Consider the following 25,799-nt stretch of genomic DNA (forward strand, 5'->3'; position numbering starts at 1 on the left):
AACAAACAAAAGTGTTAAAAAAAAGTTCAGAAATATACATTTAAATTGAAGGGCAGAGGTATGCAATAGGCCTATATCAAACAATACAAAAAGAAAATGTTGAATTATATTTTCCATAAAAAATGCCTACCAAAGTTATGTCCTCACTTTGACTCAACTAAGATTCTGAATAAATCAGGCAATGCCATGGGCAGCTTTAACTCTGAGGACCCCATTCGTATTTCATGCTCATTGTGGATGACACAGTAGAATGCTCCTGAAAGTTTTATATATATGTTATATATTTATATATTTTAAACAGACAATGTTGAAGTCTCTGTGGTCACAGCTTTAACATGTCAACTCTCTTCCCAGTGTGATAATTTCTGTCAATAGCTGTGGGATAAATCTTGGCACTTTTCTTGTTTCCTAAGGCAGCCACAACTGAGGGAAAAAAACAAGCAGACATGTTACTAAAATGTCTAGCAGTGCAGATCTATTCCGCCTAGACCAAACATATTAACACTGTCATACCCATTACCAAACACTCCAAGAGTTGTCATGACAGAACAGCCTGAACTTAATAGGATATTTATTTACAGGCTCCCATTGTACAACAAACAGTGACAACTATGGCTATATAAGACCATGTGGTCACAAAGACTTTATGGTGGTAATAAAAACAACTTTTTTTAGGCAAGACTCAAGGTATATTCATATAGAAATCGGTCCCAAAAATAAACCTACTTGAAACATTCATGTAAAAAGGATGAAACATGTAATATTAAGTGGTTTTCATTTTTTGTTGTTGGTTTTTTTGGCCACATTAAACTTTAAGGAAAAAAAGAAAAAATATATAAATGAAATGAAAAAATATAATGTGGTCCACCGTGAAAGTCTACCATGGGCACACCCAAAAATGTGTCCCAGGCCCTTTGCATTTTGGTGACACTGCATTAGTTCATAAGAGGTCAACTTCTTATAGTATGCAGACAAGGATCTGATTACTTGCTCTTTTGTGTCAACTGGCACATGTTCTGCTGGGCTCATGATGAGGCATGCAGGCGGTTGTGTAAAAAGTAAAAGAAGATTGTTTAGTGACCATTTAACTGTCACCACGAAGAAGCAGTGTCACTGTTACATAACTACACAAATGTAATGAATAATCTTAATAATGTATAACTAGTCTAGTGACTGTGCAGGACTGTTTATTTTTAACAGTCTAACAAACTAAAAATGGGTTATGCACTTATGCACAAAAAAAAACTACAACTCCCACACACACGCATACGAATGTTTCCCATGAGCGCAGATTCCGGTGTCATTTTCCTCTTCCTGTTCATTACATACTCGATATATCAGAGCAGCAAGATGTCTGGATTTCTGCGGGGAATCGCTCGGATCCGCACCTCTCCGGTTCTGCGGGGATCAACCATCACCCAGCGAGCCAACATCGCCTCGCGTCCTGCCAAGGATGCACTGGGGGCCGCTGTGAGTATCTGTAGAGAGCTGGATGATTCCTCTGAAGCTCGCGAAGGGAAGGCCATGATATCCTTGGCATTCACCTTTAGACCCAATGTGGTCATCGGAAACAAATTCAGTTTAGTTTGAGCTCTGAATCACACGCACTTTCGCATTAATCTCGGACTAATGTGGTTTGTGGTTGAAACGGCACCCAAAACTTCATCGGCCCGTAGCGGTTATTCGGAAGGTCGTGGAGCTGCTGGATCGATGGCGAACTGAATCTCAACATTTTTAGTTGTATTGCTTTTAGTTAACTTACTCTTTAAAGAAAAAATAATTCGCGTTTAAGGGCCATTGTGTATATTTCGAGCGATATATATAATGATACACTAGTTAACGTTAGCTATAGGCTAATACTTTAGCTACAGTGTTAGACCATGCTTCCTCTACTTTAAATGATCTCTCATCCATTTATGTATGTTTCTTACGGTTCCTTGTTTCTCCAAAGGATGTTTTCTTGCTTTAATTAGAGAGATTCTGGCCACATAGGTATGTGTGTATGTTTTTATATATATATATATATATATATATATATATATATATATATATATATATATATATATGGCCAGAATCTCTTTAATTATAGCAACAAACAAATAAACAACGAAAACAGTATGTTGCACGAAGTGCTGTCAATCGATTAAAAACGAAATGCAAATTTTCCTGTAATTAAAAGCACCTAACATAAAAAAAAGATTTTTCACTGATATCAATAGGCTACTGCTACTGATGTAATGGATCTTTCTCAATTTCTGGAGATTTGGTTCTCTTTTGCATTTGAATGGTTTAAAAAGAATTTTAATGAATGATAGCCAAAAAAAGCCAGGACAAAAACGGATGCTGCGTTAATTGTTAAATAACTCGTTCATATAGAAAAATTAACGCTTTAATTTTGACAGCCCTAATAGTACATATATGGTGATACCTTAGATTTCCAAGGCATTTTTTTTATTCCGTTTGAAGTTGAATCTCAAGATGGCAATGATGAGCTTGCATTGGAATGAAAGTACAAAGTCTGTGCAGTAGGGGTGGGAATCTCTAGGCACCTCACGATTCGATTCGATTACGATTCAGAGGGCTGCGATTCGATGCTAAATCGATTATCAGAATCTTTTTTTTGTGTGTGTGTGACTATAAATACTTTGCTTTAAAAGTAGAAAGTAATGACCCATAAAGAATTAACGTACAATATATTTTATTAACATTGCTAAGAACCAACAGGAAAATACATGTGTGTCTGAACTAGCAGCAGCATATTTGTAGTAAATTAATAATATAACAACGACCGGTAACGTTACAGCCGAGTGTTTTTCCTCCTCTGGCTGGAAACGTGTCATATGGCTTCTCATATGTGTCTTGTTTCCGAAATATTTTAGTTTTACTCTACAAAGCTTACAACTAGTGTGGCTCTTGTCCAGCTCCTTTCCCCCTTCAACTTCAGAAGCCAAAATATTTCCACACGTCAGCTTTTAACGAGGAGGGTGTTTGGATTTGGCGCTCAGCATAGACAGTAAAAGAAAGGCGCTCAGCCATCGCGTCCGCGTCTGTTATGTGCACGCCACAGACGGTCCGGCCACTGCACTTCCGCGCTTCAGAGTTCCGTCTTTCGCGTTCCGTCAATATTACGTTATTATAAATATATATCTAATTTTTTTTTTTTTTTGTTGAAAATCGATTTTTGACAATTGTGAATCGATTCAGAATCGTCCACGTCCGCATCGCGATGCATCTAAGAATCGATTTTTTCCCCCACCCCTACTGTGCAGTGCTATAAGTGTCATCAGTATGTTGCTACAGTTCTATTAAAGTCAGCATGAAACAGAAGTTGCGATTTTTTTTCTTTCCTATTGTGACATATATCTGAGTGAAACTGCTTCTCGAACAAGAAAAATGGAGGGCAGGACTTGATTTTGTCCATTGGATTTGATTACATTGTTGTGGTTTGCTATTGCTGTCACTTGAGTGCAGGTTGTCACGCCATCATCAGAGAAGATATGTTGTTGAAAGGAGGGGAAGATACGTTGATTAACAATAACGAGGGCACCTAAAAAAATAATGGGCACGAATAAATCATTTATAATAAATACTGCAATTTTTCTTAAAAATATACCATGATTTCATGGTGACTTTAAGTGGTTATAATGTTGCGTTCACGCTGAGTCCTAATTACAAGATATAATATGGTTACCTAACAGTTGTTTGGGTCTTGTGTCTGTTTTTACAGGAGACAACAGTTGGTCTGGCCTTCTTTACTCTTGCCATCCTGGGACCAGCTGGGTGGGTTCTGGCTAACCTGGAAAACTATAAAAAGAGGGACTCCGCTGCATCTGAGTGATCAATCTGTCATTGACTGAAAGCATATGTCTGGTTTTATTGCTTTTAACACATTGGGACCACCATCACACAGACCTCCGATTTACCTGAACAGCAGAACAAATTCTCTCCTTGAGCCACCCAACTACCTCTCCATGCGACTGGTTACTTTCCTCCAAACACTCCGGTCTTCATTACACCGAGCGTCTGCTCCGTTACCATCTGTGTAATAACATTTAATGATGGGTGTTTCTTATTACCTGGAGCTGTTACATCTGAAATAAATCATTATTTAAATCTTAAATTCTGTCTTTTTTTATTTATTTTATTTTTATGCTACCAATATACCAATTTATAGACAATATGCTACTGGAATAAAGCATGATATATAATGCATTTCAATAACCTGTTGCATGACGGGTTTGTATTTTAATGTCTTTTTAAATATTTCATAATAGCTAGCTAAGTCAATGACTGCAAGGCTTGTACAACTTGTATAAGATAAGTTAATGTTGGAGTCCTGCAACAAATTTACTGAATCATTTATTGGGTCTGATCAAATGTAGATATCAAAATAACAAACATCTAATTTCTGACACAAATGTGTGTAAACCCATTTAGAAAAAAATAATGAAATAATTGGATTTATTTTAGTTCTATACATTATTTTTTCCTTTTAAGATAACACTTAAACGCACCTTGTTTGTGAAAATATTAAAGCAAACATGTTTTCAATTAGTAATAATGTCAAGATGTATACTTACCACCAGCTTTTATGGGAGAAACTCGGTTCAAAATATCTAAAAAATCAACCGTTTTTACACGTGTAAAACAATTGTAGTGCATTCAGGTACAAAGTGGGGAAGAATCTCATCCGGAAGTCGATTCATCTCCAGCAGTTCCAATCAATCAGGTGACCGGAAATGACTGTTCTGCAGGAACATGGCGGAGGAGCAACAACAGGAGATCCCTCAAAAAGAGGCTGATGGTGAGAAGTACTTTACCGCTATTAGCCAGAACCAAATTCTGTCTACATCGTTTTACTCATGTCGCTGGTATTTTGAGCTGTATGGAGCTAAGGGATGAGCAGCTAGCGCTCTGCTTACCTGCTAATAACAATAGCTGAGAGTTCATTGTTTATGTTTGAAAGCACTTGTTTCAGTGTCCAAATAATTGTATCATTCTGTATACGATTACTAACAGTTAGCTAGTACATCCTAAAATAAACGTTTAACGAAAATGCTCCCCCGTGTGTTACACACGCCTTTATAAATGCACTGCACTGTGGAAACAAATGTAGGAATACCTTTACACTCGTCTCGCAGTAACAGTCAATATTAACGTTTGTTCCTGACCATGTAACGTTAGGGGAAACGAGCATTATTCACTTAAGCCACTCAAGTAATTGGCAGATTTGTCAATATTTTGCACTTAAATGTGTTTGTTTTTTGACAGGGCTGAATTGTCTTGCATATGACGAAGCCATTATTGCACAGCAAGATAAGATTCAGCAAGAGGTAATTGTTGAGCGATCTACTCATTAATTTGTATTGGAATGTCATGTGATGCTTTATACATGCTCCTCTAGAGTTAAAGGTCTTTCTGCAAACAAAGCACTCTCAACAGGTCATGATTGAGCTGATTCTGCTTTAGTACAGTTTAAATAAATGTATTAATATTAGGTTCATTGTCATTAAGTAATTAATGGAAACATGATGTATAAAAAACGTAAACTATTTTTATTTCAACTAGTTGCCAAGGAAGCATTTTTTCATTTTAATTTAGTTTCACTTTGCTGTACTAAAATAATTCAAACAAAAAAAAGACTACAAAGACATAATAAGAAAAACGAATAAATTGGCAAAAACACAACAGAAATGCTAAAGTTTTAACTAAAATTTAAATGAAAATTGAAAAATAAAAACTCATTTAAAATCTTCCTGAAAAAATATAGTATTTCAATTATACTAAAGTAACGTCGCTGATTAAAATCGAGCAAAATGTGTGACGTACTTGAGAAAGTGTTTAATGAGGATCCAGGTTTCCTCCTATTATGGAAATCTGGAAAATATTAGGGTTCCGGGCATTGCACTAAATTAAATGTCCACAAGTTGTTCTAGTTGTTATTATTATTATTACTTATTTGTTTATTTGAAGAAAAATAATTATCCAGTAATCATGAATGACAGGAAGACTCATGGAAATTCATTGGTCAAAAGGTGTGGGAACTATTTTAGCCCCTATACATGTATTAATGAATACCCATGATGGTCATTAGGAAAAAATGCAAGATTCAATCTTTAACCCATCTTGAATGTCATTGTAGATAGCAACCAGTATTTCTCTGGTGTCAGAAAGACAGGAACTGTCTGTCCTTAAGCGAGAGTATTCAGATGATGACACCATTTACCAGCAGAAGATAAGAGTAAGTGAACCTTTTCAATAGAGAATGAATGTTTATGGAATACTATGCATACATTATTTTTTTATAATGCAGTTATCTTTGTCTTTTATCTCGGTTATCCAGCCACATACTAGCCTGGCTAACGTCAGACCCAATTCTCATGGGTCTGGGAACCACATGTTCATTTTCTCGTATTTGAGGCGTGGTTTACGAATGCCCAGAGCCGTTTATTGGGTGCTAAGAATGTCTATCAAATGCGCCTGTACGAAGCTCATAGCCAATCATTTCAATTATACCAGATGACGTATGTAGAGCGACAGAAATTAGACGAGGAAGACGACGATGGGTCCGAGATTTATGTGTACACGATGGCGTGTATCTAACGGCCGTTTCACACCGCATGCGTGAGCGGCGCGTATTTTTTTCGGCGTGCATGTTAATCAATGAGTGCATTCACACCGGGAGCAGGAGCAGCGCGTGAGCGTCGAGCAGGAGCGGCGCGTGAGCAGCAGTGAAGCGGGGGTTTCGGCGTCGAATCTGTTTTTGCTGCACTGCTCACGCTAAATTAAAGTGAAAGCACACTTTTGATGGACAAAAATAAATATGATTTCACACAAAAAGTGCCCAAAATGCACAGAATAAGCATGTCTAGTGAGTTTTAACAAGAACTTGAGTATAGGCAAATAAAAGAAAATCAAGACTCAAAAATATTTATAGAAGATTTAGGCTACCCAGTAAAAACTTGTTTTTAATTATTCAGTTTGGGTGAAAGTTGTGTATTATATAAAAAAAAACTAAAGTAAACTAGCCAGAAAATATTATATATAAACGTTCTTTTAGTTTATGTAACACACAGACAGCTACATAGGCTAGCACAACCCAAATCAAACCCAAGTGTGTGGTTTATTTGTGTGTTTGGTTTTTTATCCGCGGAGTTTGCAGTCTTGTAAACATATCGAAATTATGACTGAAACTAATAGATTGGAGCCATTTTCTGGGTTGTTTTGTTGTTTAACATTTATATGCGAATGCTGTACACCTCCCCATTACAAACTTTCAAGACTATCAATGTTATAAATGACCAACTTCTAAAAACAAATGTATAGTTGTCTTTGTAAAGAATTGCTCGCTTATATATGTAGCTTTGGAGCCGCTGCCGTGACACTGTACAAACGCTTCCAGTGTGAATCCTCTCGCGCGTCTGCAGTGACGATGTAAGTTAGTTACGCTGACGCGCTGCTCAAGTGCCGCTCACGCTCGCGGTGTGAAACGGCCGTAAGGCTGCATCGAAAGGTAACTTCGCGTCTGCTGCCATGTTGGATCCATAGTATAAACAAACTGCTTCGGTGTGTCGCATAGACGTTGTCATCGTCTTGCTGCTCCCTCCCCGTTCTGTGATTGGTTCCCTAGATGAGGTGAAAATTTGGTCCATGGTATCCAGACTACCTAGCAGCGTGAATAAAATCACGCTGCGCAAAGGCAGTATGGGGAAACCCAGGCTAGCCACATACACAAATATTTCCAAGCATCCCCATCTCTGACTTTTATTTTCAAAACTGTTTCATCAATAGGACTTACAGGAGAAGTACTCATCTATACGCAAAACACGGCCAGATGGGAACTGTTTCTACAGAGCCTTTGGTTTCTCACATCTTGAGTCTTTACTTGAAGACAGCAAAGAATTACATAGGTAACTACCTGCCAGCCTACATTCAAGTGAACATCATTTATTCATTTAGCTGAATAAATGATTCCCTCTCCACAAAACTAGATATAAAAACATGAAATCTGTTCTAAATGGCAGTGATCGTCACATCATGCAGCTTTTTGACTTTCAATGTGGACTGACAAACTACTTGTTGTGTCAAGCCTGTTAAGATCATTTTCATTAAAGTATGAGAAGATAATGGTCTCAAGTAGCTCTTGTAACCTTTAGCACACTCTTCTAAGACTGTGTTTGGTTCCGTTCACTTGGCAGGTTTAAGGCTATTGCTGCCAAGAGTAAACTGGATCTGGTGAGCCAAGGTTTCACAGAATTCACCATTGAAGATTTTCACAACACAGTAAGTCTTTGGAAGAATGTCCAGATAATATATTTTTTATTGTATTATTTATTAATATTTTAAATTAGCTTTTATTTTTTACACTTTTTATATATCCGGTTTTATAAACATTTTAGTCATTTTGTAAAAAAAAAAGAATATTTCTATCTTTAATTCATTCTTGTCATTTTAGTACTTCAGCTTATTATATTTTAGTTAGTTGCCAGGGCTACATCTCTAAAGGGACGGTTACACTACACTTTTCATTCTATTGACTTCCATTCATATGCATGAGACCGGAAACACAAGAACATGTGAAGAAGTTCTTCGCATTTAGCTTTGTTCTAAAGTTCGGATTTGGTGAACTCTGACCTGCGGATTCATATCACGTGAAGAAATGTGACCAATAGAATCGATACTTCACGTCATGATCACTTATCTGAATTAAAAGATAATGAATGTTGCAGGAAAGTGTAGTAGATTGTAAAATTTGGAATCTGTTTTTTTTTTTTTTTTAAAGACACTGCAGAGTGTGACATCATATCGCGACCATCGCAGTGTCCAAAGAAATATCACAAGCTCAAAGTCTAGTGTGACCACAGCTTAATTTTTTTGGGTTATACTTTATTATGACGTTATTACATTGTACTTACTCAAATATGTATTGAGTAATATTAATTAACTACATGTTCTTACTATAGAGTTACAGTTAGGGTTTGGTTTAGGGTTAGTTACTTGTAATTATGCGTAATTTACTGTTATTACTATAGAATGTACATGTAGTAACATGTTACTACGTCACCTTAAAATAAAGTATTGCCTTTTTTTTGTTTTAAATTGGTTTTTCATCTAATATATTATTTCAGCTTTATTTTAATGAACTAAAATAATTTTTAATAGTTTAAGTTTACAATTACAGCACTGGAAACTTGAAATCAGTCCTGTTGACAGAACAATTATATATGGAAATGAGTACAACATTTGAGATCGCATATCTCCCGTTTGCCCTTTTCTTTCTCTGGGGTAATCTTAAATGAATTTCTTGCACAATTAATTTCCTCTTGTCTTGTTCACTTCAGTTCATGGACCTGATTGAGACATGCGATAAGCAACCGTCTGTAGGTGAGCTGCTCGGCTCCTTTAATGAGCAGAGCGTATCGGATTATCTGGTCGTCTATCTGCGGCTGGTGACCTCTGGGTACCTGCAAAGAGAGGAAGACTTCTTCCAGCACTTCATAGAGGGTGGTCGCACCGTTCGAGAGTTTTGCCAACAGGTAACACTGAAAAAGTCCTTCGTCACTTGAAGAAGTGATTTATTTTTAGATCAGGGGTGTTCAATCCTGCTCCTGGAGGGACACTGTCCTGCAGAGTTTTGCTCCAATCCTAATTAAGCGTGCCTGAACCAGCTAATCAAGGTCCTCAGGGTTACTAGAAACTTCCAGGCAAGTGTGTTGGGAAAGGTTTGAGCTAAACTCTGCAGGACATTGGCCCTCCAGGAGCAGGATTGGACACCCCTGATGTAGATTAACCTGCTCTTCAATGACTTTGCAACATTTTTAACCAGCGTGTCCTTCTGTTTTGGCCAGGAGGTGGAGCCCATGTCCAAAGAAAGTGATCACATTCACATTATAGCTCTGGCTCAGGCTTTAAACGTGTGCATCAAGGTGGAGTACATGGATCGAGGAGAGGGAGGAACAGTCAATCACCACATCTTCCCTGAAGGTGGAGAGCCCAAGATTTTCCTCCTCTACCGACCAGGCCACTACGACATCCTTTACAAATAGCAGATCTGCTGCTAAAGGCCTCGTCTATCTCTGTGCTGTGGGTTTGACTTGACTTTAAACCTGTGAAATGTGAACCCAGCACTTGACATTGCAATTTCCTGTCAAAACCCCCCTAAGACTCTTGGAGAATTTGGGAGAATCTGTTATACAAGGCACTGGACATTGTACAGTTTAACCTTCATCAGTTGTATATGGTTATTTCATTTAGTTGTTCTTTTTGTTTGTTTCTTGTGGTTGAAGACTGCCTGTCATTTATGATAGGAATGGAAATTGCTTTATCATGTTTGACTGTATTTGACTTTCATCAGAATAAAAAATAATTTGCAGTAGTCATAGTTTTCATAGTCACATTGTTTAATGTGCGTAGGTTTAAAATTGTGCATCCATGCTGCAATTTAAGCTAGACATGCACTGAAACACATACACATTGTTCCTCTTAGAGAAGACCGATGAAGGAGTTTGTCATGACACCTTCTTTGGCCGGCAGCACTTCCACAGAATCACAGAATGAAGGTGGGATGAAGACATTTGGGTCCTCTATTCCCTCCACTAGGTCAAAGAAGCTATGGAAAGAAGAAATCATGTTGCCCTCTGGATCCATTTGAGGTTGATGACTTTTTATTTGCTTAAAGATATTACTTTAGTGATCCCTAGGGGTGATTAAGGTGTTAAATGTAAAATACTTAGAAACAAATGGGTGATGGTATAAAAGAATTGGTAACAATCCAAAATTGTGAGAAAATGTATGTTTAACTGTCAGAAAATGTAATTATATAGTACCAGTTTTTAAAAAGAAGTCTCTTATGCTCACCAAGGCTATATTTATTTGATCAAAAATACAGAAAAAAAAACGTGATATTGTGAAATATTATTACAATTTAAAATAATGGTTTTCTATTTTAATATACTTAAAATATTATTTATTTCTGTGATGCAAAGCTTATTTTTCATCAGACATTACTCCAGTATTCAGTGTCACATGATCCTTCAGAAATCATTCTAATATGCTGATTTATTATCAAAATAATATTTTTTTATAACCTGTGATACTTTTATCAGGATTCTTTGATGAATAAAACATTTTTTTTAAATGAACAGCTTTTAACCAAGCATTAATCTTTGAACTGTAGTGTATATTGTTAGAAAAGATTTTATTTTGAATAAATGCCGTTCTTTTTAACTTTGTTACAAAAGAATATTAAGCAGCACAGCTGTTTGTTCCAACATTGATAATAACTCAGTATTAAATCAGCATATTAGAATGATTTTTGAAGGATCATGTTACACTGAAGACTGGAGTAATGATACTGAAAATTCACCTTTGCATAACAGAAATAAATTATATTTTAAAGTATATTAAAATAGAAAACCATTATTTTAAATTGTAATAATATTTCACAATATTACTGTATTTTTCCTGTACTTTTGATCAAATAAATGCAGGCTTGATGAGCTAAGATACTTCTTTAAAGCTATTTTTTAGGTATATTATATACTATTTTATATATATATATATATATATAAACCACATCTGAAATGTTCACTCAGAGTCTAAGGTTATGTCTACATCTGTGACCCATTCAGCATCCTCCTTTTCTTATTTTGATTAAACAGAATGAGTTGTTTTCATGAAGCACACTTTTTGTTTTATGTGCATGTTATTCGTTATGCTTGCATGAAGACAGCCTTGATCAGAGGAAGAGGAAAGGCAATGTAAACACATGTAATTGGTTAAGAGGGTCGCTTGCATAATCTGCTGTTGTTCTTCACCAGTGTACTACAAATGTGGTTAAGTAAGGAACAAGATTGCAGACTTGATTACATAAGTATTATCCATGGGTCTTTGGTCTTTAATGAAAAACATGTTAGACATGGTTATAGTTTCTGTATGGGAGATCAGCCTACTTTTGAACACTAACCTTGTCATGACAGACAATTCCCCTTTCTGTGTGAAATCAATGGTGTAGAGAGGCACGCAGCCAAACGCAGTGAAGGTCAGTAGGTAGTTTTCTGCAGAGAACAGTACAGAGAACATAAGCCAACTAGCAAGGGAACTAGAGCCAATTTTATATTGGTTCATTCAAGCCAAAACGACAATAAGTTATACTTAAAAGTAACTTTTTTTGTTGTTGTTCAAAACATCTATACACCAATACTTCTTCCAAAACGTGTTTTTGTCACTATGGCAAAGCCTATTACCGGTATACGTTTTTATATTTTAGACTGGTCGGTAATGTTGTGACCGTTTAGAAAAGTAAAAACGTGTGATGTTTTTTATACATTCGTGTTGTTTATCGCAGTCTGTGCGAATCATCAGGGAGCATAACGGCGCACATTACCTTTTGTTTCCTGCGCTGTTCCATTCCAGTTATTGACGAGCAATCCTTGTCCTAGAATAGAGCTGCTGCCCAAGACCATTTGAGTCAGGAAATGGGCATCATGGGGAATCCCAATATGTCTGAATGGTACCTTTAATGCAGTCTTAATACAAGTTTGGTTGCGGTAGTGGATCTCATAGCTGACCCCCTGTTGAGAGGAGTGCAAACTCTGGGTCATATTAGCAGTCAGCAACACAATCCCCAATGATGAATTTTGCTAAATTCATGTCTTGCTATTTCTCCTTAAACCGTGGTACTTTACCTCTCTAAAGAGCAGAAGCCTGTCTACAAAGAAGGTCTCGCTGCCATCTTTCCCAGATGCTAGAACTCGGACATTTTGTCCAAAGGCATCATAGGAGAATTTCTCAAAAACACGTAAGTGTTGCCCTGGGATAAACTGTGTTGGAGAAGAAGATAATTTTACTGAGAGCATTTGCACATAACTCACAGTTAGTATTTGCATAGTTTTTTGCAGATATAAGCCAACTAGAAGTTAGAGATCAAATTTATATGTCAAGACAGTCCACTTACTGCGGTCAGCGCCCCCTCTAGCAAGGGTGGAGACTCTGGAAGTCAAAGGAGAATAACAAGTTTCATTTAAACAGATTCGTTTAAAAGGATCCAAAACAAGCATGTATCTATTTTTAGTTCTTTCAACTGCACTATAAAGTTTACTAAAATGTTTAGGCAAAGGACAAAAGGTCAGGAGGTCTTACTGCAGGGTTCGGGCCTCTGTGCGCAGCTGCTGAGAATCAGGCTCAGGCAAACTGGGATCAGAAACAGGATCTTCATCATTACCGCGGAGTAAACTGGTAAACAGGAGCCAAAGCGACTAACAGCGGTGTTTCCAAGCCCACCTCTTCTTATAGAGTTGAATCCTGATCATCGCTCCATGTTTTTATACTCACCCACACTGGGCCTTTTGGGTACTGGGTCAGTGATCCAGTTCACTAAAGGTCTCAGAGGCGATACAAGCTACTTACTTTTATGTATTAGTTGGAATAATCATTTAGTAAGTGCTAAAACAGAAGGAAGATAGGATGTTTTTGAAGTTCCAGTAATAGGAAATACTGCCAGGTGTCCCTGTAGAATAGATAATGGGTGCGTGTGTAAAACCTGGGCTGGAGTAAAAAAAAAACAAAAAAATTCCCTTAGTCACATTATGAAAACTCAGCATATTATGACCTTAGATTTGCTTGCCACAGGTCAATGTGCAAGTGCAGGTGCTAGTCATATAACAATCTATGGAGAAAAACAAGGTGATTTGATGATATTAAAATAAGTTGTCGCACTTGGCAGAAAACTGTCAATCTGACAGAATCGGATGATTATAGCTTTCTAAAAAGTCATCTATGTTCTATATCTGCTGAAAAGCCATTTAAAAAAAAGCCTAAGCAGGTTTACGTGGCTTTCTGAAATAATTAAATCTGATTGGTCAGTTGCAGAATTCAGCAGTCTGATATTTCCTCACATACGCCTCTGTCAATGGCAGTGCTGTATCAGTTCAGTGGGGTGATTCCTTTAGGGTTTGTGATGCCTATTGAACGTATCAAAAAAAGCAACACTTTTTGCGTCCTAATGTAACTTAAACACCCATGCAATTCCCCTGCCAATGTAAATACTGTTCTGACTGTCCATCCATGGGTGAGTAAAGGAGAATCAAGCCTCTGCATGTTGAACACGTTTGTGACTGAACAAGGACACATCAAAGGAAACATTTATGGGTTAAGTGCTTCATTTAGAGAGTTCTCGTGTTCTCATGCACACACCTTTCCCTTTGACATAAAGATTTATACAGTCTGGATTATGTATTGATTACTTCTTTACTGCAGTCAAAGTACGACAAACATGGCTCATCTGTCAGGAGACCAATGCGACTCATATGACCCGCGATGTGGCTTCTTTGATTACAGAAGACAGTTACTTATTGTCTGGTTCAAGAATAAACATAGCCTATAGTAAGTTGAACATAATTCCTTCAATCTTTCGCATTAAATGGCCTGTAATTACAGTTGATCTGACTTCTTGGCAGGATCAAAGCATTATTTTCAGGGCTTTGAGGCTGGAACTCGTGATTATGTGTGAGATAAATCTCACACATATATATACCATTTTATTATCATGGACCTTTGATATTGCAATAAACACCACACTCTTTAAGCTGTTGACCTCTTAGTTCACTATTGTGCTCTCTTTGAGTGAGATCATTGGCAGAGCGTCCACTAAGGAGTCATAAGTTAAATCTGGACCTTTCATGGTTGTTATATCCCCTCAGTTACTCCAGTATCTTTATTAAAATCTGTGACAGTGATGGTTTAAAAAGCTGAAATGTGCAGTTTGTATTTATTAAAAACATTTTATTAAAGGAATAGTTCACCCAAAAATGAAAAAAAAAAATATATATATATTTTTAGGAACAACATGATGTAATCATTTTTTGGTGAACTATCTCTTTAAAGCACTTCTTTGATTAAAATAATACTTGAGTCGTAAAACTGTCTAAATTTTAATTATTTGTTTTTTTGACAGTGCCAAATGATTCATTTGCGATTATCTTGAGTATGATGTGAAAGCAGAAGACAGGGAGAAAATTCAATATTTATTTTTTCTACACTGTAAAAAGTGATCAGTTGACTTAACTTAAAAATGTGAGGAAACCTGTTGCCTTAAAATAATTAAGACGATTCCACATAATTGTTTTTTTAAATTATGCATGCAGTTTATTTACTTGATCATTTTAAGTCAACGTGCTTTTCCTCACTTTTTTTTAAGTTAAGTCAACTGATCACATGTAGAGCATATAAAAATACATCTACTGTATATAATGACATTTTTACTACTTCTGTGTTGAATAAACTATTTGATCAGAATACATGATTACTTTTACATGCCCTCAGTGGAGATTAATGCTTTTGCATGATAAAATGTATTAACGGCATCATCCAGCAGGGGCTAACAGGGCCATGCTCCTTAACAAAATGTGCTATGGATAGTTGTCTATCACTTTCTGTAATTCTCACTAGAAATTATACACATGGAGTGAGTTTTTGTAGAGGAACTGTCAGTTTTTCTCACCAATGGAGAAGGTTTTTATTTCTGCAGTTCCAGTTGCCCTAGTGGTGCACAAATCACACGCTTCACTTGGGATAACCCAGAATATTTAGTATGCAGGATGATCTAAGATGACAGTTTTGCTGCATTTGGCCGTGTTTTTTGCTCAAGTGTTGAAATAGCCTGTTCATTGAGTGATTGATGTGTGCATTGCTTCATCATATGTGAACATGCTGCACATCACTTTTTCATAAGCACCCTCTGCCACACTCTATCACTGTATTCATCATGTGCTGCCATGAATCAATGGAAAACGATGCGAGAAATGTTGACTTGTTGAAGCAGATCGTGTGAAGCGTCTTAAGATTTTGAGGATCAGTAGCAGAGATCACGCTTCACAACTTGTACTATACACAGACGAATTTTACTTTCATATGCAGCATCTGTGTTCTGTTTGGAGTGCAGACACAGGCAATTTAACATGTAGAGATAGTAAACCTTCACTCACGTCGTCATTCACTAATGGCCATTAGGGTTTTTGCGAGGAAACATGCATCATCCTGTCATGTTTTCTTTGCCTAGCAATCAGAGAGCGTGATTATGACAGTTCATGTGTGGGAAAGTGTACGGTGTGTAATTAACAAGCACTTCTTGAACTTGGTGGGAAAGTAGTGTTTTTTAAAAAGTCTAGAAGATTCCAGCTGTCTCAGCAGAAGATTGATCTCAGAGACACACCTGCTTCTCAGGATCTGATGGTCTTAGAAGATGAGTCAATGACTAATAATAGTGCCCATGATAAAGAAAGGGAAACACTTTTGGAAATCTAGTTTAAACATATTTAAAAGTCCTTAGAAATGTACTCTTTGTATTCATGTTGTTTTAATAGGTTTTATTTTTGGGTTGGGGGACGATATACTGTACCATTTTCAATAAAAGTTAAAAGTATAAAGTTAAATATTTCACATGTACAATATTTTCAAAAAGAATATTGTGAATATCACGAATGATTAATATTTCAATATCATTGCATTTTTGGGGAGTCGCATTACATGACATTTTACAACCTATTGTCATATAAAGTCAATTTAGCTGATTATGTTGTATTGGTAACACTTAACAATAAGGTTCATTAGTTAACTACCTTAGTTAACATGAACTAAAAATGAACAAATCTTTTATTAATCTTAGTTAATATTAATTTCAACATTTACTAATACGCTATTAAAATCAAAGGTTGTATTTGCTAACATTAGTTAATGCATTGTGAACTAACATGAACTAACAATGAAGAGTTGTATTTTTATTTACTAACATTAACAAAGATTTATACATACTGTAACAAATGTATTGCACATTGTTAGTTCATGTTAGTTAATACATTAACTAATGTTAACTAATGAACCTTATTGTAAAGTGTTACCGTTGTATTTAATATTTTTCCCCTTAAGAAATAATAATAAAACATGATGCCAAACTATTTAATAAAGTTTTCTTTTCAAGAGTTTAATACCAGCCAACCCCCTAGAAATTATAGCATGCTTATCAAATAACAGGTTTTTGCAATAGATTATTTTTTATGCAATATATTTTTTAATAAATAGATCCAGTCAAAAACATGTCATGTGATTGACCCAGATAGATTGAGCCAATAGGAGTGGACAGGAGGAAAGGATGTGTGTGGTCTTTGCGAGATAAGCCTGACTCTTCACATGCACTGAGCTGTGTCTTGTTATTCTGAGCTCAGGTTAGAAAGAAGTTGGCAGGTACGGTTCACAGGTTTTGTTGACCTCAGTCTGTTTTGGAAGCATCATGCCTGTGCCTGTTGCAACATTAACATGCTTTCAGTTTAGAGTATTTATTTTCTTGTGGACTATTTCCTTATTTGATGTAATTGGATGTGTTCTTCATTTCTTTTCCCATGTCAAGTCTAGTCACGTTAACTTCGCATTTCCAGTTGTGGATCGATAGTATCAAGTTTTCAGGTTTTGAAAGCCATGTCTAGCTCATGGAAATATTTACACATCCACAGTGGTGCAGATTGCATGCAAATATGGTAGGATCTTGTATTCATAGAGAAAAAGTTCAAACCAGCCTAAGCAGGTTTGGTGGGCTTAGCTGGCCTGGTTATGGTCTATTTTATGGTTGTAAAGGGCTTCTGGACACCAGGCTGGGAGACCACCCCTGTGAAAAGAAGTACACTTTTAAGTACTATTTACTTACTATATAAGTTAACACATTAAAATAAGTGTACTTCTTAAAAGCATGGCAGAAACTTAAAACAAGTATTCAAAATGCACTTTAACCAAAAACTTTTAATTTGATATTAAAAAGTGAAATCTTTAAGTGTGTTAAGAAACAGTAATGAAAGCGTACTCAACTTAAACTTAAGTGGCCTTTTATATTATTATATAACTATTTGCAAGTACAGGTTTTTATTTATTTATTAACTTTTAAGATTTTAGGTATACATTAGAAACGCACATTCAATACAATTAAGTGCACTTCTTTTTCATAATGGTATTTATAAACCTGGTAAGACCTGAAAACCAACTTAAGCTGGATTAAGCTGTTTATTCTTTGAGCTGTGACACATTTGCTTTACTAGCAGATTGATCATGAATGTTTGTATATGCTAATTTTACAAAACATTGTAATGTAATGATGGAAAAGTTTGATTGTTTTGATTACATTGTTTCATTTAATTTCACAGCCTCTTGCAACCGGATAAATATTCCGCTAAACTACAATGACATTGCAGCGTAGATTCAGTTTGTTCTCATTATGAAGTCGTAAATTAAATCTAAGCACATTCCTCAACTCTACATTGCATCACCATTTGTATTGTGAAGTACATTTCCCAATTAATGTGTCTGAAATGTTTTGATGCCGTATCCGAAATTAATGAGATCATCCTTTGGCTATCCAGCATTTGGCGATCAGTAGATGGGAACAGACAATGATGCCAAATCATGTGGGAAGCGATTAGCGCATTTTGAAGGTGAAGCAACATTTGGAGAGTTATGACCCAAACGCCTCGTATCAGGTTATCATCTAGAGACTAATATTCCCTTTTCCACACCTTCATCTTAAATTTGGACTTCACCAGAGAGGAGACAACAGCCGCTCCAAACATGCACAGGATGTTCTTTCACTCCTTTGAATGATTAAACATCAAACTTCCCTTGATTTATCACCATGCATCACCATGATTTATACTTTTTTCCTGACGTGAACGAATAAAGAATGGAGCCCATAGCAACAACAGTCTATTTCAATGATTCACTGCCCATTCAGGTAGTGAGAGACATTCCCAAGGACATAGAACCAGATTTTCAATGTTGTTGCTTCCATGACGGAGGAAAGACAGATATGTATAAAATCGGATAACTGCCTTTGGCTCCAGAAACAAGGTAATATATTTCCTCCAGTCAATATACATCATTCAGTTTTTCCAGTGTTCACCTACCCAGAATACACTAAAACCAAACACTCTCATGACAATTCATATATTTGGTGCATTGGTGGCGAAATGAATATGTTTTCGGACAATCTACTAATGCCATGCGATGCTACATGGTGACGTTTTATCTACAAATCATTTGTTTTCATTCAGATCAAATTAATTCATAGGAAATTGCCAACTCATATTCTTATGATATGGTTGACTAGAATACTTTTGCACCAAATAAAGCACCAGCTTGACCAGTTTAGCCATATTGGAAAGACAAATGTTTCTCAAGAAAATGTTGTGCTATATCTGCATTGATTAGTCTGTTCAGATCAATGGTAAGATAAAAAGTATTATAAAAAGTATTAGACAGCTGTAGTTTTACCAAGTCATAGTTTTATGTAATGGCACTGGCTCTGGGTATGTAACCAAAAGCGCAAATTTTATTGGTTGGCCAGTTTTCTTCGCAGTGCGATGGAAAAAGTGTTAGAACCCCTTCATGTTGCTTTGACATTATGTGACTGTTCGTGTCGATTGGAACAGATGCATGGATTAAAATGTAAATGTTCATCACGCAGAATTTTCCTGACAAAGATTCCTGTGTGAACAGGCCACAAATGCTCAGGAACTGCAGACTTCAGGTGCCAAAATCATCTGAATTGCTGCATTCACGCAAAAAAAAATGATTTGCAAGTTGTCTGTAACACATCACTTTCTTGAAGTCTGCCAAATACTAGCTGCATTGAGCTATTAAATTCAGCTATTCGCATTGGAAAAACTAGAGGTGCATGATGTGAAATCTAAATTACATTAAGTTTTCTTTTACATTTTAGTCCCTCCCAAGACATTAGCACTTTTATGACTGTAAACTGAAGTGAGAATTCACATTACTAAGAATGTAAAAATAAGGTCTTTCAGCTAGTCTAACAATTAAACACAATTTGCTCTAGTAGTAGTGGTCCACATACTTGCATTTGACGGTTAGAGATAACATACTCAGCCTGTTTTACTGCACTTGCCGTGTAGAATCAGCCAAGTAATTACCTCTTAAAGTTGTAAGCGTGAAACTTAAAACAGGTAGGCTGCGGTCCACCTACAATTAACCCTTGTGTTATGTTGCGGGTCAATTTGACCCGTTTCGATTTTCAAGTTGTTGGAAATACTGGTTAACCTTTGTTTTTTTTCTAGATATTTTGTGACTTTTTCTCATTTATCATGATGAACATGCATGCAAAGTTTCAACATGCTGATGTGTTTTGACATATACAAACAAAATTACTGTTACGTTTGTGATGTTCGCGGGTCAATTTGACCCTCATAGACAGCCATTCAAAAGCAACTGTAGGCTACAGACACAAAATAAAAACATTTATTTTCTGTATGTCAGGGCACTTCAACTCCAGTTCTAACGTGCAAGTGCATCTAAAAGTGCTCTAACCCTAACCAAACACACTTGAAAAAGATAAAATCACAGTGTTCAGAATTATTTGCAAATTAGAGATGAAAATCTTTGTCAGACACAGATAGTAAAATAAGCTCTCATTTCAATATTCAAAATATCTAAAATACCTAGCTTTTAACCAAAACTTTTATGTAGGATTTTCAAAGGCAGCTTCACAGAGCCAAAAAATAAATAAATAAACATTTATTTGATGTATGTTTTTGTTATGTTTGGTTTCTCACTTCCCAGTGAGTGAATAATGAAACTAGGAAAATAGGTCTTAGGAAACTAGGGAAAGTTAACTTAGGAAAATGAAAAATTTTCATTATACAGCTATTTGTTTTTGTTCAGTTACGATGTTCAAAGCATAAAATGTAAAAAAAAAAGAAAAGAAAAAAAGGAAAAAACATTATATGCAAAAAAAAATCAGTATACTGTTTATTTTCCAATTTTGTCAAAACAAAACTGTTTTAAAAAATGTTTTAAAAACATTTTCATAAATCATATTTTCAGATATAATGTTTTTGTAATGTTTGACAAATGTTGATACTAAAAGTTTACAGTTTGTATCTAAATCTTTGTTGTTTTTCATAGTGTGATTTTTGAGGAATTGTATTGAATCCAATTAGGGTCAATTTGACCCGGTCCATAAGGGGAGTACACAGAATTCGAACAGAACACAAGGGTTAAGTTACCATGGACTGGTGTGTTCAAGTTTACTTGGCAGCTACTCAACAATATAGTGAGGCATATGTTTCATGTTTAAGCATGTCAGGCTTGACCAGAGAGTGTAGAAACACATAAAAACTGAGAGCTGATCAGGGTCATTGAGGGGAAAGCGAAGTGTTGGCGATGATGGGCCCCAGAAGAATGTCTTGGAAATGTCTCACAAGACACAAAAAATCGCCTCTTCGACACTGAAACTCAGATGTGTGCAGCTGGAGGTACGAGCTGTTGTGAGAGAATCACTCCTGACCTTGTTCCCCAGGCTCCTCCGTGTGTCCATGCCGTAATGTCATAGGTTATAATAATCCATAAAGCATGTTGTTTCACCCCAGTCATCCACAGACATGGGCAATGTGAACATAAATAAAATTTCTCCTATAGTGGACTTTAATTCCTCTAGCCACAAATCCACAAAAACTGTAACTTTACATATAAACGCAAAACATGCTTGTATGGCTTTATCCACCTTACTTTTCTATGCAAATTTCCTGTGAATGTGTGAAACTTCCAATTGATTAGCTGCTATAGGCACATAACAAGAAGAAGTGCAGTAGCGGTTAAACTATTTGTGTAACAAACCAGTTTACAATTACTGTAACAAATAAAAAAAGAAGAAAACAAAGATCAGCTTGGTAATTCAAGCAGCATAAATGACTGTTTTTGAACAGCTAAAATAACTGGAAGTGGCTGACACCGGAAACCTTAAGGTAAAAATGTCTCTTATGCTAAAGATAAGGTGAATAATGGATATGTAACAGCGTAAGAATTTTACAGAGCCTCTGAAACAACACTTTTGCACAAGCACTAGACACTTCATGTGCTTACACGTCACTGTGTTATGTAAATTATCATAGCTTCTGCTCAGAATTTTTCAATACAATATGGTGTGAAACAAGATTCTGACATACAGTGTTTCCATTAACAAAATATTAGGAAATGTCTGATGGTTGGATGCTGCAACTGCCGAATTTGAAAAAAGTGTTCCAGTTTTCATGCGCAACGTTTCTCGTGGATATGCTAAAGTCTCAGGGGTTCCCTTTCGAGATCGTTTCACTTGACATTGTGTCAGTAGCTGACGCTATAAGGGGAAGCGCTTGTGCGATGGGCGAAGCATCTGCTATTGCTATATAACACGGTGCTGGACCGTCATCACCTCAAAATCTTTCTCCTTCTAGCTATAGAATACGACTCTCACCGGTGATCTATGCCTTCAAGAGGATGATCCTCTGTTTTGCCGATCCCCTTCAGCGTTCCGGTGATGAGGAAGATTGCCCTGAAGGAATGTAATGTGTGTGGGGGTCCTATTCAACCCCCAGACTGACATGCATGAGGCATGCATCTTGTTCCTGGGCTGCACCCACACCGAGATGGCACTTGATGGATCCGGCTGTCAGCACTGTGAGGAGATGACAGTCGACCCTTGGGACAGGAAGCAGCAACAGGTGCCGAGGCTGATGGCCCACTTGTGCCATGACCCCTGGAGTCTCTATTATGCAGAGACTATCTTCACCCCTCCAACAAAGCCCACAAGCTGATCTCATTTGGCACCTCGGATGACGATGCAATGTCCACAATGGCCTCGGAGAAAGACGGGACACAGAACTGCTGCCCCCAAGAGACATGCACCTTTTTCCCCTGAGGCGCATGATGAGATCTCTCGGTCATGGTGGACCCCCCATTCAGCCTGGGCCCATGCTGGAGGAATTTCTCTTCTCTCAACTGTCCACAAAGCTGAGCCCTGAGGCTATGCCAAGCTGCTGCCCGTTGAGGAAGCCATTGCGGCCCACCTCAGCCCTTCATCCCGGGGCTGGAAGTCCAAGGCATTGCTTCCTTTCAAGCCATGTCAGACTACGGCCAACATAGCAGAGAAGGTGTCTTTGTCGCAGAAAGACAGGCAGCATCCGCCTTCATACAACTGTGGTGCTGCAAGTGCTACAGGCCAAGCTGCTCAAGAAGATGAAGTTCCAGATCTGAAGGTATTCAGGGAGCTATGCTTGTCTATGGACTCAGCTCGCTGGTATACCAAGGTGACTGCCCAAGCTATGGGCTGCAGCATGGAAAGCTTGGTGGTTGTGATCCACCACTTGTGGCTCACTCTCACGGAGATGAAAGAATCAGAAAAGATGGCTCTGTTAGATTCCCCTCTGAGTCCCCAAGGTCTCTTTGGTGATGCCGTGGGCTCGTTTTCTGAGAGGTTCTTGGAGGCTCAAAAGTAGTCCAAGGCCATAAGCCAACACTGCTTCCTCAGCTCCTTGGAAAAAGCTTGAGCCAGTGGTAAGACACAACATGTTGAGGCACTTCCCTAAGCAGATGGGACCACGCCCCAGCAAGTCCCTGAGAGGTGTAGCATGAGGAGGAAGGAGCTACGTGCAGATATTCGGGAAGGTGGCATGTTGGAGAGGCTGCTCATCTGTCCCCCTGCATGTTGGTAGCGACAGCGTAGAGTGTTTGAATGATCCCCGTAATAAACACTGCAATAAAAACAAAACCAAACATGGAAATCGACAGCATCTCCCCGCCTCAGAGCGGTGAGCCTTTTTGCTGTTCGTGGATGCGTGGCGCACTCTGCCAACCGCGTCTCGTTGGGTGGTGAGTATGATAGAAAAAGGCTATTCGCTTCAGTTTGCAAGCTGACCACCCCTGCTTCGCTGGGGGAATCAGCGATATCGGACCAGGAGACAGTGGTGCTCTGGACAGACATCCATTTGCCAAGGTGGCGTCCAGTCTCGAACGCTGAAGAGGCTGGCGGAGCGCCTCCTCTTGTGGGCCGATGCAAATCTTAACTCCATCCAGGCATTCTATGTCCCCGGTCACCTAAATTGTGGGGCGGACATGCCGTCCAGGGAGGGTGTAGTTCATGGAGAGTGGCGGCTGCATCCCCAGATGGTACAGCTAATTTGGAGCCTGTTCAGGGAGGCGGTGTTGAGCCTGGTGTGTCACAAAGGGTGATTAATACTATAGCAGAGGCTAGGGTCTCTTCTACCAGGTGCCTGTATGCTCATAAAAAGGAGGATGTTTGTGGATTGGTGCGAGACACATAATGAGGACCCAGTGACTTGCCATTTGTCGGTCATTTTATCTTTTCTGCAGGACTACTTGGACAGCGGGCACTCGCCTTCTACATTTAAGGTATATGTGGCTGGTATCGCATCATTCCATGCCTAGGTAGACCGATAATCAAACATAATTTAGTGACAGGCAAGATGACTATGAACAGAGGAGACAGACAACAGGTCAGATATGGGCATGTGCCAAAATGATACCAAGAAATATTTATTTTCTCATATGAACAGGTGTTTTCATTTGATTTTTTTTTACAATCTATGACAGTCGCGCGTGTTTGTCTCACTTTTTAAAATCCTCTAGCATTTTCCAAGAATGGACATGGTGGGGAAAAAGATTCCTTTTTTTATTGCTGAATGTTAAAAAAAAAATACACTTCCACTAACTTGAGGAAAACAAATCATCTGCTGCTTGTACCATGCACCCATCTAACCTTGACCACAAGGACATGCAGAGGTGAGGAGGTGTTTAGACATTTCAAGCGGGGGAAACGAAAAAGGTAGAAATAAACTGGCAGGACATAACCGTCAAGAGATTGAGTAGAGATATCACATTAAACTAACTAGAGCACTGTCTTTTTTTTGGCATTTCCCCAAACATACAAATAAGATCCAAAATGTAAGGAAGAAAGGTAGGGGATCTAAATGATTTCTCCTCAAACTTCAAACAAAACATCCCTTCATTTAAAATAAGAAAACATGATATTCTGTTGTGCTGTCATAATACAGCATTAAACCCCTTTTATCTGGACTTAACTTGTATATTGTTTTTTTTAACCAAAATAATCACAACTCATCTCTTTTATGGAAGGAAACCTATTTAGCACGCATCTGTCTAGTTATAATCTTCCTCTGTTATTTGGTGTCAATTTTCTGTTCCTAACCCAATGAACTTCACCTCCCTCAACACTATATTATTCTTTACATCTTCTCAATAAGGTGGAAAGCTGATGCTGACTGTGGACGCTCTTTGTAGAAGGTGAAGAGTTAAAAACAGCTGATTTCAGTACACTTCATCTCAGGCTTATCGACACTGACTGGTTGTTAATGTAGGAGTGTTTCCATCCAAACAGAGTCAGTCAGTGCAGCTGTTTCTGGTTTGGTTTGGGCCCAATGAGTGCTTTAAAATGGACATGGAGTTGCAAATGGAAAATAATGATAAAATAATAATTATAACGACCTGCACTATTTGGTGTCTTAGAGTAACTGTGAATATATTAAATAATTATGAAATATATGGACCTAATGAAAAAAACTGACCTGAAGTTAAAAAACAAAGGTAAACAAACAGCCTCAACATTACACACTAAAAATGAAATGCATTGGAACGCAAGTAGAATATAAAGTTTGCATATTTTGGCATTTTAATGACCCCTAATAATTTTCACAGCTATTTGTCTTGTCATTTGAGCCTGTGTTTGTGTGTGTACACGATTGTGTGTTCTGCACAGAAAAGTTTCAGGGTTGTTCACACAGGACACATTCTAATAAAAAAATAAAAAAAAACAGTTAAATGCTGCACAGAATTAACTGCACAGTCTCATAACCCAACCCATTGTTGCTAACTGTAAATATGCTTATCCCACCCCTGGATTAATTTGATTGGTCCATTATTTTCATTTTTAACTGATACTTATCCACTCTACT

At 37.5% G+C, this 25,799-nt stretch overlaps 3 protein-coding genes across 3 annotated transcripts; 2 read left to right on the plus strand and 1 right to left on the minus strand.

The window, feature by feature from the left end:
- Positions 1-1,295: 1,295 nt before the first annotated feature.
- LOC130095587 (cytochrome c oxidase subunit 8B, mitochondrial) lies at positions 1,296-4,120 on the plus strand. Its single transcript, XM_056262342.1, has 2 exons — positions 1,296-1,470; positions 3,728-4,120. Exons 1-2 carry the CDS (start codon positions 1,351-1,353, stop codon positions 3,836-3,838), a joined length of 231 nt encoding a protein of 76 aa, XP_056118317.1. The 5' UTR covers positions 1,296-1,350; the 3' UTR covers positions 3,839-4,120.
- Positions 4,121-4,697: 577 nt separating this feature from the next.
- otub1a (OTU deubiquitinase, ubiquitin aldehyde binding 1a) lies at positions 4,698-10,224 on the plus strand. Its single transcript, XM_056262009.1, has 7 exons — positions 4,698-4,804; positions 5,272-5,333; positions 6,143-6,241; positions 7,792-7,910; positions 8,199-8,283; positions 9,342-9,536; positions 9,849-10,224. The coding sequence occupies exons 1-7, from the start codon at positions 4,759-4,761 to the stop codon at positions 10,044-10,046; spliced, it is 804 nt and encodes a 267-aa protein (XP_056117984.1). The 5' UTR covers positions 4,698-4,758; the 3' UTR covers positions 10,047-10,224.
- Positions 10,225-10,379: 155 nt separating this feature from the next.
- On the minus strand, positions 10,380-13,263 carry epdl2 (ependymin-like 2). The gene is made up of 6 exons (XM_056262010.1): positions 13,141-13,263; positions 12,956-12,990; positions 12,687-12,821; positions 12,386-12,572; positions 11,966-12,056; positions 10,380-10,609 (listed from the first exon to the last, which is right to left on the minus strand). Exons 1-6 carry the CDS (start codon positions 13,217-13,219, stop codon positions 10,483-10,485), a joined length of 654 nt encoding a protein of 217 aa, XP_056117985.1. The 5' UTR covers positions 13,220-13,263; the 3' UTR covers positions 10,380-10,482.
- Positions 13,264-25,799: the final 12,536 nt, after the last annotated feature.

This window comes from Rhinichthys klamathensis, unplaced genomic scaffold (assembly GCF_029890125.1).
Source record: "Rhinichthys klamathensis goyatoka isolate OS25496 unplaced genomic scaffold, OSU_Roscu_1.1 h1tg000191l_1, whole genome shotgun sequence".
Lineage (NCBI taxonomy): Eukaryota > Metazoa > Chordata > Actinopteri > Cypriniformes > Leuciscidae > Rhinichthys > Rhinichthys klamathensis.